Source organism: Ursus arctos, unplaced genomic scaffold (assembly GCF_023065955.2).
Source record: "Ursus arctos isolate Adak ecotype North America unplaced genomic scaffold, UrsArc2.0 scaffold_11, whole genome shotgun sequence".
Taxonomy (NCBI): Eukaryota; Metazoa; Chordata; class Mammalia; order Carnivora; family Ursidae; genus Ursus; species Ursus arctos.
This window is the reverse complement of record NW_026622775.1, coordinates 38,753,245-38,770,240: the sequence shown is the minus strand read 5'-3', so window position 1 is coordinate 38,770,240 and position 16,996 is coordinate 38,753,245. Positions and strand designations below refer to the sequence as shown.

The 16,996-nt window shown below is 38.4% G+C and overlaps 1 protein-coding gene across 5 annotated transcripts in view; it reads left to right on the top strand.

The window, feature by feature from the left end:
- The window catches only part of LRBA (LPS responsive beige-like anchor protein), a 791,618-nt gene that overhangs the window by 765,415 nt on the left and 9,207 nt on the right, over window positions 1–16,996 (top strand). For all 5 annotated transcript variants that reach the window (XM_044384357.3, XM_026499457.4, XM_026499458.4 and 2 more), the window contains exons 54-55: window positions 11,720–11,821; window positions 14,933–15,129. In XM_044384357.3, the coding sequence (XP_044240292.2) occupies window positions 11,720–11,821; window positions 14,933–15,129 (299 nt within the window). The remainder of the gene's footprint in view (window positions 1–11,719; window positions 11,822–14,932; window positions 15,130–16,996) is intronic.

The window sequence follows — 16,996 nt, the reverse complement described above, 5'->3', positions numbered from 1 at the left end:
GCGGATGTGTGTATATAGTATTTCAGTAAAGTACTTTTCCATTCTCACATTCTGGTTTTGATTTGATTGAAAGGTGGCATTTTTTTTTTCCTCTTTGCAATCAGACATGCTAATCTATGTCAGCTTTCTCCTTTATGGGAATGGCGTCTACTGAAAAAAAAAACACACAAGTATTTAAGTTTTTTTCATAACAACAAGATTCTGTTCTTTAAGAATATTTCAGCACCATTAATTAGAAAGAAGGTTTTATTAACCATAAGGCTAGCACTAACAGACCACAGAGCTGTTTTTTAAAGTACTGTATGCCATAGCTGCCCTGCTTTTTCTCTGTCTAAAACTTCATTTTGTTATACTCTCATCAATCACTTACGTCATTACCGTAAACCCTACTGTTGTTAATTTTACTAGTATCACCCTAATGAGACATTCCTGCTATAATTAAAAATGAATTCTAACTTTCAGGCATTCTAAATTTTTTTTTAATGAATTTAGAATGATCTTGCCATATGACTATAAATACTACTGATATACATGGACTACTCATCAGTCTATAAGAAAAGTAGTATCATTATATGTCCAGGTGTGAATTATTTACTGGTTGCTTCTGTGCATATGTGCTTATGCATATGTATATTTTTGTGCACATATTTAGGAATTATGTTCTTTCTATCATAAAGCCTAATATGTTTTACTGAAGCTACTGATAAATCCTTATTCTTTGTCTTGCCAAAATATAGGTGGCTGTAACACAAACAGTACTACTCTCTGTAAGTAGGTGTCCTAGAGCACCATCTGCTGGACGTACTTGGGGACTTAATGTTGGTAAATCGGAACATCAGTACTTGATAAGTCAGCTGTACTTTGTTTTTAATTGGCTGTGATGTATTCTTTATGGGTCATAAATCCCAAGATGTGTACATTGGTGTGGAACCATGTAAGTTTGTAAAAGAAATCACTTTCTTCCTTCTTTTTCCCCCACCCTCAGGTGGATTTGGAAATTTATAATAAATATATTGTTTCAGGAAAAAGTAAGCACAACCTATGCCTAACAAAACAAAGCATGAGTTTGTCATGAGATAAATTCTTATCTTCTTGATCACCAGTCTTCAGTAAGCTACAGTGGAAGAAAATTGTTTGGATATTTTAACTTTATGTTCACTTGATTCTGAATATGAAAGCAATGCTTCAAACGAGTAGCCTTCTTATACCTGGGATGCGACTCTTGATCTGATTCTTTGTCCAGAGCGTGAGTTCTTGTATTTACCTCATTGAGAGCTTTCCTTGTGGCCTTTTGGCGTACACCGTTGTACTAGCACTAAGACTGCCCTGTATTTTTCTTCTTTTCTTGAAGAATTCATCAAGTTGGGTTTGAAACAGTATGTTGGCATTGTTCAAGTTCAGGTGACATTAAACTACTACATTTATGAAATTCTCCAGAAGGTCCAGGATGTTTAGTGCTCCATGATGTAATGCAGGCCCTCAAGTTCCAGCAAAACAACTCTGTATTTACTGCTTGTAACTAATAGTAGATGTGGTAAAAGGAATTATATTCATATGGCAAATGAATACAACCTTAATGTGCACCATATGCAGAGTGGTGGGGTGATGTGCCAATATATCACATTTATTTACCTTGTTTAGTTGCAGAGAAAAATGACTATACCATTCAGCCGTAGGCTATAGTCATATAAATATGAGAACAGAAGAACTGATGATTTATGCCCTCAAATTGAAACTGGGTATCTTCATGTGTAGATGTTAACAGTGCCACACCAAAGAATGTTGCTTGTCTAATACTTTATGCTCAGATGGGAAATTTAATTTCAAACAATTGGTAGAACTAATGTATGGAGATACAAGTTCGCTCTAGTCAACTAAAGTTCTCAAAGAAAATTTTGAATGTATCTTCTTTCATTTAATTGAAACTGAATATCCCCTGAAACTGCAAAATCGCAAGCTACTTCTTGCATCCCTAAAAGGGGGGTTCTTCTGCTTTTTGAATATTGGGTGTGTGTGTGTGTGTGTGTGTGTGTAACATTATTAGAGAACCACTATAAGGGCACATTTAATCAAGACCTCTTGGGACAGCATATTAGACTGACTTTATCACCTTCCAAAAAGTTTATTTCCTTAGAGAAATTGTCTGACAGTTATAAGTATATGTGTATAAGTATATGTATACATATATGTGTATAAGTACCTCATACTGTACTTAAGGTATTCCTGAGAATCTATTAAAGAGACTCATTTTTATATGAAATTAAATACTTAAATGCTTCTAATGATTTCTTTTACAAAGCAATAATTGCTCTAGTCTTTAAAGTAATTTTGCTCACAAATAGGCTTGGTCAGACTTCAGATTCTAGATTTGAAGTATTTTTAGGTAGGAAAAAATCCTTAGAATTCTTTTTGCCTCCCATGGCTAAGGCTTCATGACTGCTAAACTTTTTAGCTTTTATTCTTGTAGCTTGTAATTTTCTACAACTGAGAGATTGCTTTATTTCCTTGGGGTGAATGGGATCAGGATGTTTCTTTAATTGCAATAAAACTGACATATAACGTATTAGTTTCAGGTGTATGACATAATAACTTGATATATGTATATATTGCAAAATGATCACACAATTTATTTAGGTAACATCCATTACCACACAGTTATAAATTTTTTCCCTGTGATGAGAATCTACTCTCTTAGCAACTTTCAAATATACAGTGTAGTATTATTAACTATAGTCATACTGTACATTACCAGGACTTATTTTATAATTAAAAGTTTGTACCTTTTGACCACCTTTGCCATCTCCCCTCCCCACCAACTACCAGTCTGTTCTTTGTATCTCTAAGTTCAGTTTTTTTGTTTGTTTGGTTTTGGGGTTTTTTAAATTCCATATAAAAGTGATACTGTGAAGTATTTTTCTTTCTCAGTCTGGCTTATTTCACTTAGCATAATGCCCTCAAGGTCCATCCTGTTGTCACAAATGGCAGGATCTCCTCTTTTTTTTATGAGTGAATAATAATACACTGATATATATATATATATATATATATATATATATATATATATATCACATTTTCTGTATCCATTCATCCCTTGGTGGATACAGGTTGTTTGTTTCTATGTCTTGGCTATTATACATAATGCTGCAGTGAACATGAGGGTATAGATATCTTTTCAAGGTAGTGTTTTCATGTCTTTCAGGTAGATACCCAGAAGTAGAATTGCTGTATCATATGATAGTTCTATTTTTAATTTTTTGAGGACCTCCATATTGCTTTCCATAGTTGCTACAGCAGTCTACATTCCTACCAGCAGCGCCTGAGGGTTCCCTCTTCTCCACATCCTCTCCAACACTTGTTATTTATTATCTGTTGTTGTTTTTTTTTTAAGGATAGTCTTAAGTAAAAGTGGCTTTTTTTTTTAAAGATTTATTTTTAAGTATTCTCTATACCCAACATGGGTCTCAAACTCCCAACCCTGAGATCAAGAGTCATGTGCTCTCCTGACTGAGCTTGCCAGACACCCCTATTTATTGTCTTTTTGATAACAGCTATTCTAACAGTTGTGATAACTCATTGTGGTTTTGATTTGCATTTCCCTGATGATGAGTTATGTACCTGTTGGCCATCTGGATGTCTTCTTTGGAAAAACCTATTCACATCCTCTGCCATTCATTCATTCATTCATTCATTCATTCATTCCTCTGCCCATCTTTTAAAATCAGATTGTTTTATGTTTGTTTCTTTGTTTGCTATTGAGTTGTATGAGTTCTTGATATATTTTGGATATTATCAGATATATGATTTGCAAGCATTTTCTCCCACTCCATACGTTGCCTTTTCATTTTGTTGATGGTTTCTTTTGCTCTGCAGAAGCATTTTAGTTTGAAGTAGTTCTGCTTGTTTATTTTTTGCTTTTGTTGCCTTTGCTTTTGGTGTCAAATTCAGAATGTTTCTAACAGTCAAAGATGTGAAATATTTTTATCTATATTTTTTGGAGGCAGAATTTTGTGTTTATATTACTAGACACTAGATATACAGTTATAGGAGTTATCAATGAATTAGAGTGAATATCAAGCCCCTCTCTGGGGCTTCAACAAATGAAAACTCTCAAGAAGGAAAAAGAAACACATTTGTTAAGTAGAATTTGATATGTTCATCTAATGAAATACTGCATGACCATTAATGTATTATGAGTTTGTGGTATCGACATGGAAAGATATGCTGCCTGTATCGTTAAGTGTAAAAGATCACCAAACTACATGTATATTATATCTTTTAGGTATCTGTGTCCATGTGTATACTCCATATTCTGTGTATATTTATGCATAGAAAAAAGTCCAGAATGACAGCCAGCAGAGCGTTTTTTATTATGTTATTTAGCAATGGTTATTTATAAGAAGTGGAATTTAGATGCAGTTTTTTCATTTCCTTCTTCATAATTTACTAAATTATCTGAATGTCTTATAATGAATGTGTATTACTTCGATAATCCGAGAAAATAAAGATATATTGCGGAGGAATACCTAATTATATTAATATACCTTCACTTCCTGCTGTAGGCTTCTAGATATTAGTAGTTTTATCAGAATTTATATGGAGTGTTAGGGAAGGTTGGAAAGTCTAATAAAAGAAAGAATGGGAGATATCAAAGTATGATTTTTAGAAATTAAGAAACAAAAGAATGACAAGAAACAAAAAATAATCAGAACCATCTCTAATTTTCATTTATGCAACATAGGATCAGTTATGATCCCTACTTTTGCTGAAAGGAGTGTCTACAACAGAGAGTGAAAATCATTCTACTATAAGTAGTACTATTTTACTCCTAGGTGGTACCTGCTGGGTGCTCACTACATGCTGGGCACCATTGAAAGCACTTTACCTGTGTAGTAACTACTATTAGGACCCTTGTTTTACAGATGAGGCACAGAGAGATTGTAAATATGTCTTTACTTGCTGCCCTGGGCCTTGAAGCTCCTAGATCTTACTGAAACTGTGAACATGCCCAAGGGAGGTCACATAGCTAGCACTCTAGGCCAGAGGTGCCATTCTTGATCACTAAACTGCACTGCATTTTTAATTTAATTGGGCCATCAGTTATAGAAAATTTGATGCAATCCTGTAACTAAAGCATGCTTTGTATTCAAAAGAAAATACAGAGATAATTTTGCTAAACTGAATTCTTAGGACAGTGTACATCATGTTAGGATTTTGAGGGTTTTTTTATTTATTTTTATTTATTTATTTTTAAGATTTTATTTATTTTGAAAGAGAGAGAGAGAGCATGAGCAGAGGGGAGGGGCAAAGGGGGAGGGAGAAGCAGACTCCCTGCTAAGCAGGGAGCCCGTCCTGGGGTTCAGTTGTCCCAGGCAAATGCTTAACCCACTGAGCCACCCAGGCACCCCCAGGATATTGTGTTGTTTTGTTTTTTAGAGTGCTCAAGCAGAGGAGAGGCAGAGAGAGGGGGAGAGAGAATCTTAAGCAGGTCCACCCCCAGCACAGAGCCTGACATGGGGGGGGGGCAGTCCCATGACAGTCTCATGACTCTGAGGTCATGACTGAGCCAAAATCAAGTCATACATTTAACCAACTGAGCCACCCAGGCACCCAGGATTTTGTATTTTTTAATATTATTACACAATTTAGGGTTATACTTTAAGTATATAATTGTAGGTACATACTCACACAAACACATTTTTCTAACGTTGCTTGGAAGACAGAAAGAAATGCACACAGAGATGGAGACAGGAGAAAGATTATAAACCATTTACAGTGGATTTTTGTACCAACAGGATCTTGTCTTGCATTAATAATTCTAATATTATTTACAAGAGGAAGTTACCAAAATTTGCTCTTATGGTTGTCCCACCCTAAGTGCAGCTTTGGCTTATCTTCGTAGGCTATATGTTTAACCAAATTATCATGTTTTTCACCAAAGAGACCACAATGAATGGAGAGGAGGAGAAGGGTTGGTGGAGATAGAAGGAATAGAACAACTTTCAAATAATTTCCCTTTGCATAATTAAAATGTAATGTTATAATTCCCATTGGGACATTAGGAAGTTAATGGGAAATGTTTAAGAAACATTTAGTAGCTAACCTCATTTCCGCTTCAGAAAGCCATTTCCTTTCTCGGTTTCCCATTATGGTGAGCCACATGAGAAAGCTTAGTGTAGTTTTCACGTGAATTTTTTTTCTCTGTGCTGTAGTAATCGAAATGTAATTAAAATGGAACAAAGCCATGTGCAAAATAGAAGTATCCATCTCTAGGAAATGACTGGCATATATTGTATAATACTTAGATTATAAAAAATCTATACTTAATAACATATATTTAGGTTCTTAAACTTGTGTTTTCTTTCAGAATGAATACTCTATTGAAATGATTTTTTTTAAACAAAACTGGGTTTCATATTTTGTTTTACCTCCCTAAGAGGTCAGATGGTATTACATTTTAATAATGTGGAAAATTATATCAGTTGTTTTTATTTAAGGACTTTATTAATTGCTGTGAAATATTCATTTTGTATAAAAATTCATTTGTAATAAATAGTTTGAACTTCAGTACAGCTTTTTGACCTTTCCAATTCTAGGTATTTATAATTTGCAGGTTTATAGTAAGGTAACAAAACCTTATCCAGTGACCATTTAGAATCAAGTCATTTGCCAATACAAGACTATATTTTATTCCCCTCTTGGTTTCCACAGTGCATTACACATAATATATATCAAGTAAATGCTATTAAGTGAACAAAGGAGTAAGTGAATGAATGAGAAAGCAATTGGGAAATGTTAACTTTTGGCCCAGGAGTCATCTAAATTAAGTATTAATTGAAAGAACTAATTTCATTTCTACAAAAGTAGGAATAGGGGGATGTTGAACCAAACTTCGTTTCATAATAAATGGTATTTTAAAAATGAGAAATGAATGAAGGGGATTCTCTCTGCTAATAACATATTTAAACTGCTAATGAGAACTTCATAGTACATTTTGAAGTAATTTAATTTTCATAAGACTGAGGAGATGATGCCAAAAATACCAAGAACTTTATTTATTTTTTTAAATGTAAGTCAAAAGTTTGCCAGAAATGCATGTCTGGTCTATTTTTACCTGGATTATTAATCCCCCTTGCCTTAATGGAGATATATCTTTTGAAATATTTTTCTCATTGAATATTTATGAACAGGGTGCTAGAGAAATTACTATTTCCTCTTCTCTTCTTTGAGGTATAATTGTAAGTGGTTTAGGGTCCATTTGCTGGAGAAATATACTTAGTTTTGAGGGCACCAAAGAAACACATTTAATAAAAACATTTGTTATTCTGCCTAATGGTGTAAAACATGTCACCTAATATTTTAAAACATAGGTCCAATATAAATGCTAAATGGGTATTATGGAGATCTCGTGCTGCTTAAATTCAAGTTGGGTTGTTAGAATAGTGTCTGTAAATTTGTACTGATATTTCCAGTATTATGTACTGAGAAAAGCACATCTGTAAAAACTGGTGTCTCCTGGTATTCTCTGCAGGATTTGGGCTGTCTTTAATCTCCTTTGACTTGTTCATCTTCCTTTAAGGCCATCCATAAAGATGCACTGAGTATCCTTTTCAGCCTTTGGTTAGGATTCGCATCACTAGTCATAAACCTGCTCTCTGGACAAAGACACCCTTTCCTTTGAAGTAATTGCTCAAGCTTTTCAAAGCAGTCCAAGAAGTCTATCCTCTTTCTCTTTTTATTTTTCTTTAGGAAGAGTTTGAAGTGTAGCCCCTTAAACTAGCAGCAAGATAAATTTTTCTCTCAGCTTTATTGAAAGCCATGACGATTTTTCAAGCAGTAAGACTTTAAAAGGTTCTTAGAGGAATCTGTTCTGCTTTATGATCTGGCTTTTGGTAGATCCAGCTATCTCAGAAAGCAAAAGTAAAGACTTCTTGTATCCATTAACTACTGCAAATTTTTATCAAGGAATTAATCTGATATTTTTCAAGAGGCTTTTTTTTTTTCCTGCTCTTTATTTGGTTTAGAGACTTCAGTTAAAAAATGGTGATAGCTTTGGGGTCTTTGAAAAAGTAATGTATGGCCAGTATTGTTTTATGTGAGCTGCTTTCCCCCCCTAAGTATTAACTCTCAGGGCTGGCATGAGGTTGGGATGTGAGTGCTACCATGGCAATGAGTTACATGGTTCCTAGATTTCGTTTCTGGACTTTCCAAACAAATAGACACAGATATGGAGCAGTTTTTCCTTTCCTTTCTGTAGGCGGTTATTGCTGGACTCTGTGATCCAGGATGATGTATAACAGCATAATTGCAGAGAAATAAATAGATTCTGTGAGCCACATATAAAGCCTGTGTTCTGCCTCTGATTTGCCCTTCTGCCCTTAGTAATTTTATTCCAAGTGGTCCCCCAAATATCTATCGAATTTAAACAGTTTGGATCTGTTGGATTTAAGTCCCATATCATATAATTATATTTGCTGTAGTGAAATTTTAATATTTAAAGCGCTTGGTTTATTGGAACTTACAAAAATCCGACAAGTATTTACTGTGAACAGATTTTTTTGATGAGAAAATGTAAAGAATTCTCAATCTGCATTGCAGATAATAAAGGGAATACACACACAGTTCAGTCTTTAAACAAGACTGGAAACATCTTTTTTTAAGAGGATTTGATATCCTTCCTTATATTCTTATACATGGATTTTTAGGGGCTATTAATGTGCATTTCCTAAAGGGAAGGGAATGTTAAATAGCACAGTCTTCTTACTGGAAATCCAGCGAGTGTTTGTGAAACCAGTTACCTGAGAACAACCCAGTGGTCGTAAGTTTACCCTTATGTTTTTAATTTGTTGTTTTTCTTTTCCTTTCCTTTTTTTTTTTTTTTTCCTTCTATATTTCCTGAACTGTCTAACCTGCTTCCTGGGTTAGAGAACATTTTGCCAAACTTTGAAGCCAAAGTCCTAGCACTGAACAATTCCTTATTTAGAGATCAGGCTCTAGGAAAAGAAAAATCTTTTTCAGTTTTGAAATCATGCAGTATGTGTATGTCTTCTGACGTGTGGAGGGAGAAATAATTGCTATAGTGTGGATCATTGGAAACTTGTATTTCGTAAGTAAAGCATACTTACAAAAAATCTTAATTATGAGTTTACAAAAAAGAATGCTTTTATCTTAACCCACTTAATGGGCTTAATCTTGAGGCTTCCTAAACTCTAACTTTATGGTCCTAGAAAATTCTCAGTATTTCAACTCTTACGTTAAAGAAATATAATTAGCAATTTTCTTACTTCCTCACTATGTCCCCGAGAAAAAATTCTTAGATCTAGAAAAAAAAAAAAAAGTTAGCACTGACATGCCTAAGTGACAACATTTTCTGGGTCCATTCCATCTGTCCTTTGTTTACTTTGGCTTACACTTTAGATTGCTTTCAGTTGCCACCAGTTTTCCTTCAAACTTTCATTTCCCACTAAGGAATTCCAAGACAACCCAAGTTAAAACACAAATCTGCCCACCTCAATAAAATGGTAACTTATGAAAACAAAAAAGGAACAATCACATTGAAAATGTATTCCTTAGAGCTTAATGATTTTAATTGTTGATTTAAAAAGGTTGCCAATATGTATAATTAAACATTAATTTTAAAAATAATGTATAATATTTTGTAGAATGTAGAGCATCTTGGGAAAGGGGGAAACTGGGGGCTAACTCTAGGTAACTTTTTAAAACATACTTATTTCTACTTTTTGTGGCAAAGCTGATCTCTAACAGAAAGTTAAGTAGTTCAGATTGGCTTACATTATTTGCTGCTTTTCTTTAAAAAATTCCCAAATTTGTGTACTTTTTAAGGAAAAAAACATAGTTGCTCTTATAACAAATTCTTTCTGGTTTGCAAAATGTCAAGTGAACTTTGTAATTAAGGTGGGTTTCCCTCAAAGCTTATAAACTTTGAATCAAAAGAAACCAAGCCCCTTGTTCCACTTACCGCATTGCCTTTTAAGAATATTTTATTTATTTACTTATCTACTTATCAGAGAGAGGATGAGAGAGAGGGAGAGAGCACAAGCACCCTCTTTCCTCTTAATATGTCATCTGACATCTCCCTCCGTCACTAAGCATGGAGGCCAGTCCCAGTGTCTGGCCGCACGTGGCACAGCCCGTGTGGTTTGATACGCTGCCCCTCTGCTTACTCTCACTGCGGAATAGCTTATAGTCACCAGAGGCCAGGAGGCACTCTGTGGGGACGCAGCTCTGTGTTGTGTTCCACAGTAAATGCATGGTAGTGATTCTTTGTAATGGCTGGACACAAAATACCTGTAGGCTCCAGCTGACGTGGGGCAGGAAGCACAGAAACCAGGCCCCTGTCTCCATCGAGAGGCCCTCCCCTGTGTTTGCTCATGGATCTCTGTGCATTCGGTAAAAGCTATTTTCCTTCTTCCCCTCCCTCCCAGAAAGCACAGGCCTGTGCATGCGTCTTGCATGAACTGTCAGAGTCCACTGTGACCCATCACCAAAACCACTGCGCTGGAGGCTCTTTTAATTGTGTGACAGCCAGAATCCGCCTTTCCAAGGACAGCAGGCTTCTGCAGGATTTTCCCTGACCTACCTGAGAGGATAACAAGTTCTTTTCTAGAGACTTCCGCAGCTGGTGCTAGAGACCTTTCTCTGGGCACATTTACCCCTTTGGGATTATACAGTATCACTTATCAATCTTCCTGTGAAACCAGTCCAAATTGAGGAGATCTAAGCATGCTAACAGAACACTGCTCTCTAGTCCCATTTATAAAGGCTTTCTGTGTCTTTGTCCTTAGAGACTATAAAATTGGAGGGCTGATGTGGCCTGAAAATAGTATTTTTCAGGCTAAATAAGGAATTTGGCTTATCCTTGCCACTTGGCATGAGTCAAGCCACAAAGGAAGCCCATGACTGTCCTCTTTATCTGAGCTGGGCATCTGTGGTGTGGGTTCCTTACTAACCACAAGCAGGTTTCTTTGCTTTTTATTTTGGGACTAAGATACAGGATGACTTCTTCTATTTTGAAAATGTCTGGAAACATCTTCCATTATCTGGATACTCATTCTCTGTTAGCCTTTCCTCACCTTCCTCCTCTAGCTTTCAGTCACTATTGGAACTACATGTAAGAGTTTGCTTTATTTTCCCTTTGTTCTTTGAACCACAGAGAAATACCCTCTGCGAGGTTTCTACATCAGGAAAATACATAACATTAGTAAATAAACATTAAGAGAGGGGCTACTTTCAGATTATCATGTCCTAGTTCAGACTGTCTTCACTACAACAGGGATCTCAGGGGCCCATGGAAAAGGGGGGGCTGCGTTTCTTTGAAATGTGAATCAAGCCAGAGTCACTACTTTTATAATCATCCATCTATAAATCGTCTATTCGAGCGGCTTATATTAAAATATTTGGGAAGTATCTGAGTCATTCTACAATGCAGATTCTTGTCTTATTTTACTCTGTGTTTTCAACCACTGTTGCTTGATAATCATGTAAGGATTAGAAATTTGGCAGCTGGTCTACATACTCTAGCATATAGTTTGGATCTAGTGCTAAAACAGGATTTTTGGACAGATTTCCAAACTGTGAATTAAAGATTTAGGCATTATAGGAATTAGGAACAAGGTTTTGGTTGTTTAAGTAGAGGGAGTGGAGAGCGGTAATCCCCTGCATGAACTTGAATTGATTTGTTTTTATCTGTTTCTTCCTAAAGGTGAGACCACCACTCCTCGAGCCATTTTGACAGGCCATGACTATGAGATCACTTGTGCTGCTGTCTGTGCTGAGCTCGGCCTGGTGTTAAGTGGTTCCAAAGGTAAATCTGTGGTACCTTCATAAATGTATGAATTTTGTGTTTGCAAGGATGGATTTAGTACTTTTTTCTCTAAGCTATGCTGTCCGTTATAGTAGCTGTTAGCCACACAGGATTATTTAAATTAACTAAAATGTGTAAGTTAACTACATAGAGCTTACAATGCAGTTCCTTGGTGAGATCAGCCAGTTTTCAGGTGTTCACTGCTCACACATGACCGTGGCGGCTACTTACGGAGCAGCATAAATACAGAACATTTACCTCATTGCAGAAAATTGTGTTTCACAGCATTGCTCTGAAGAGGGAAGCAGGCACAAGGAACATCTTCGTCTCTCTGTTTATTCTTCCGGAGTCTGGGCTGGGTTTCATCTCACACCTGGAGGGAACTCGACATGATCTGGTTTAACTTCCAAATCTCAGAACGAGGCAGGAGCCAGGATGGCATTGAGAATGGAGTGGGGAGATCCTTAAGCTGATTCGCCTGGAGGTCTGCCCTTGCCACATCATCATATGTTTAGGCCAAAGATATGAAGCAAGCTTTCAAAGAGCACACGCAACAAATGAGGATCTAACCTGGAACATAGCTGTTTCTAATTCATTGCTTATTCCATCGCAGTAGTTTCTCCATCTCTCTGTCTCTCTGTTCTGAGCTGAGGTCTGAACACACAAAAAAGTACTGTAATCCTATGACTTTGAAGGTTATCTGGTGGGGATGCAAGAAGTATTTGACTCACCTTATGTGTGTCTCGAACTATAATACTTCGTCTCACTAACAAGACTTATTAAATATTCAAAGGATTGTATTTAAAAATTTAGCTGGTCAAGGCAATGAAATAATGGTAAGAAGAATTCTATACCTACTAGATTTTTTTTTCTTTCTTATACCTAAGAATTTCATATATCCTGAGCAAATGTAAGTTCTTGGACTATGTGGGATTCAAATTAGACACAGGGGCGCCCGGCTGGCTCAGTCGATAGAGCGTGCAACTCTCGATCTCAGGGTTGTGAGTTTGAGCCCCACATTGGGTATAGAGCTTACTTAAAAATAAAATGTTAAAAAAAACCACACACACACAAAATTAGACATGTAAAATAATCCTATCATAGTAAAGGTCATCCTTGCTTTGGGTGGTAGTGCAGGACCATAAATATGACCATACAAGCTGAACACCATGTAGACGGATTGTAACAGTCAGTGGGGGACATTTGGGGTTGTTTCATGGCTTTTAAAATTTTTTGTCAAAACACTAAAAATTCGTTTATACAGTTTTATACACACACGCACATACATGGGCACAAAAAACCCAGTTAAACTCACATTTACATAATACACTAAAACATTAGAAACATTGAAAATTAAAGTGTTTTCCTCATGAGAAACTTATCAAGAGTAGAACAGTGCTTGCCTCCTTCTCTTTGTAGAACTTAAGATAAAGAGCGAGAATCTTTTCTGTGCTTTGACCAATTGTCATCCCCCTTCAAAGTTTTGGTCAGCTTCCAACATTCTCTCTTATGTGCATTCAGCATCATGAAACCTCCCCTTGGGTTCCTTTAAAGCAAAGGATCTTGCTGGCATCACTTCTTCTGTGATGTCATCATTTTTGTTACAACCCCTTTTCTAATCTATGTCACTAATCTATGTCACCTTCACGGATTTCCTCTGGCTGCATATCTATAGTCTCTCAGCAACATCAACATTTCCAGAATCAGTTCTTTCTACTGTGACCCCATTTATATTCACTCACAAAGTTCACTTTCAGCTTTATCACTTTTAATTTCCTTTTGGCCAGTAGTCCCTTTTGATGATCCATTTTTGTAAAATGTCACGTGGTTTCTCACTGGAGATGAGTTAGCTCTGTGTGCACGGACCAAGGAACGGACCGTCAGCGACCACTCACTGACAGACTCTGAAGGAAATGATGTGGTTGGTCACTCCTGTTGCACATCCGTTACTTACATAGTCATTTGTGGACTGAAGCGCTAGTCACAAAATGTGAACTTCACGCAATGACTGTGAAACCTGAAGTTTGAACTGTAGTGAGGGACTGGTGTCATTTAAAGAGTGATCCTGGATACTCATGCATGCTGGGACTACGCGAAGCAGAGGCTGCTGGTTTGTATTTATGTTGAGAATACAAAAAGCTTAGAAACTCCCTGAGCAGTCAAGAAAAAGCAGAGAACCTGATTTTCAAAAGGGCACGCTCTTCGTAGTCTTGTGGGGTCAGGTCACAAGTCCCCGTAGGCCTGAGTGATTTAGCTTGGAGCTCAGCAGGCCTTAGACTCGTTACCCCTCTTGTCGGACGCAGGCAGCTTTAGAACCGACGCCTCACACGGTGGTTTCGGTTACCTGCCCCTTCACTGTACACGTAGCAGGCATCAACAAAAATGAAAGCGCTCCGATAGGTGTGCGCTCGCCAGCAGCTCCCATCCTCCTCAGGCAGCTCAGCCTGGAGGGCAGCCTGGGGACGTTGGGAGTGTGGGTGCCGCTCACTTTGGGGGCAGCGGGCAAGTGTACTCACTGGTGGGAGGATCTGTGCGTGAATTTACTGGGAGGGAGGGAGTACCCGGGGGGGGGGGGGGAGTAGGTGGACAGCCAGCGACGTTCTTTCATTGGGAAGTAACGAGCGGTGGGAGGAAGAAGGCTGGGGCCTCCCGAAGCTGCTCTAATGAGCTGTCCCCGCGTGGGCCCAGTGTGGCCACTGCTGTTGGGGCCCCTGTGACATGCAGGCAGAGCTCATCATCGTGAGCTTGATGGCAGCCTGTGTTTAACTGTGGCCCAGCCTTCCCAGAAGCACCTCTAGGATTTGGAATTTGTCCTGTTCCTTTCTGAATGCGTCCTGTTTTAATCGTCTCTTGGCATAATGAATTTCATAAAGGAGCTCCCTGTCTCTTGAGAAGTACACTTGAGTGTATACGACCTGGCTTTGCTCCTCTCCCAAGTAGAAGGTGAGATCTGGCCAGCATGCAGAGGACATTTTGTAAAATAACATATAGAAGATATGTAATTTTTAAAGGGTTCCTACAGCTGTGTGATCCTGTTTGAGCTGTGCTCAAGATTCATTTCACATCTGTCATCATTAAAAAAATTTTTGTCTTTTGTTTCTCTTTTCTCAGAAGGACCATGTCTCATACATTCCATGAATGGAGACTTGTTAAGGACTTTGGAAGGTCCTGAGACCTGCCTGAAACCAAAACTCATTCAGGCGTCAAGAGAGGGTCATTGTGTCATATTCTATGAAAATGGCTGCTTCTGTACATTCAGCGTGAACGGGAAACTCCAGGCCACTATGGAAACAGATGATAACATAAGGGTGAGTACACTACAGACTTTTCACCCTTCTAGATCTTGACCTCCAAGTGTGGCAAGTGAGGAGGGGAGAGGGTTCACTAGAGAGACCTCTGTTTTGGTCACAGACACCTTTCCACGCCAGAAGAAAATCATCAGGCGGCACTTGGACAGGGCTCGCGTGTTGACAGACCACGGCGTGTGCCGGCCGTGCTGACGGCGTCGCTCAGCCAGAGAGCTCTGTGCGTGACAGCACGCCCTGAAGCCAACCTGGGTGGCTTTCAGTAGCCTTGTTTGGCTTTTTTTTTTTTTTCCTCTCAGAAAGTTGACTGCACATGGTTGTTTTCTGAGTATCAAAGCTGCAGGAGTAGACCAGGCCACACCTGACCTGGCTCCTCTGCACACGTGAATCGGTGGCTGGTGGGAGCCGCAGGGTTCATGACTAGTCAGGGGTAGTATCTCATTCCAGACTTGACTTCTTGAATAACAAGACCAACACTTACCAAGTTAAGGGAGTTGGGCTTCCAGTTATCATGGGAATTAGGCAGACATTTTTTCCCTTTTGATAAACAAGGAATGGTAATGCTAGTGGACCTTCTGGAGTCTTGCTTCATTTTCAGGACATGACTCCAAAAGTATTAGAGGTTAAAGAAAACAGTAAGGACTGCTCTTTGAAGAGGCTGTTTTTTCAAGGTCCTCCTTTTCTCACTACCCTCCCTCTGGGGCAGCTTAAGATAAAATGAAGCTGTGGTGTTCCTGTCATTTTCTGGGATGAGGTTGGAGGTGCATGTGAACTGTGTACGGTGAGGGGACTCCGGACGTGTCGGGGGTGCGAAGCGGGAGGCCTCTGCCCTCCGAGTTTGTCTTTAAGCTGGCTCTGGACGTTATGGTCGCTGCTCTTACCAACCCAGGGCAGCTTAGAGGACATCAATTCTCTGTTTCCCAGACCTGATCTGATTCCCCCCTTCTCTCAAGTAAACAAATACTGGGGTCAGGAAGTATTAGGAAACAACCCTAAATATAGATGACGTTGATGAAATGAAGGGCCCTTGCTGCTTCTGTATCGCAGCATTGACTTCTTAATTCAGTGTGTTCTCCATTTTGCTCTGCGAGTTTTCTTCCCTGTATTTTGACTGCCTCTACCACAAAGGCATGTACTCCTACTTTTATTTTTCCCTTCCTTCCCATAATACTTCATTTAAACCAAGTACACATCAGAGGATTTTCCTTTCCTCTTTTCTTTACAATAATAATGTTGATAATCTGTCACTTTGAGTTACGATTATACTGTCAGCAACACTAATAAATCTGTAAAATAATTTGAAATCCCTTGCTGGCTAAAACAATATCTGTGGCATTTCAGTTAGTACTGAAGGCTCTGGGAAGTTCCTTGAGGCAATAGTAAGGAGGCTTTCTGCAGACTGTTCATACATACATGCTTTTCCTCTCTGCCCTATAGCCATTGTTTTTTTTTTCCCCCTGTAATATTTCCCACTGGATTTTAGGCTTAAACAATCCGTTGCCTTTTTCCCAGCACTCCTGCACTTTATCATGCTAACTTGCTAGTGGCAACTGTGTGATTAAAACAAGCTTGCCTCAAATGAGCCCTACCTGCCCATGGCTCCAGAGACTGACACTTTCACAGCTCACTGCCTGGGGAGGGAGGGAGAGAGGAAGAATAAGAGACATCACAGAGCAAAACTCTCCAGTTCCACCCTGCAGTCGGAGCTGTATAAGGAAAAGAGACCATGGAAACAAATTAGTCATCAGCTCAGACCAGAAATTAAGTTTCTTTGAAATACCAAGACCCTGCAGGCAGGCAGCCTGGGGAACCTCTGCGCTAATCAAGGCTTCCCACCTGTTTTTATTTAGATGCCAGATTGTTCGGTGGC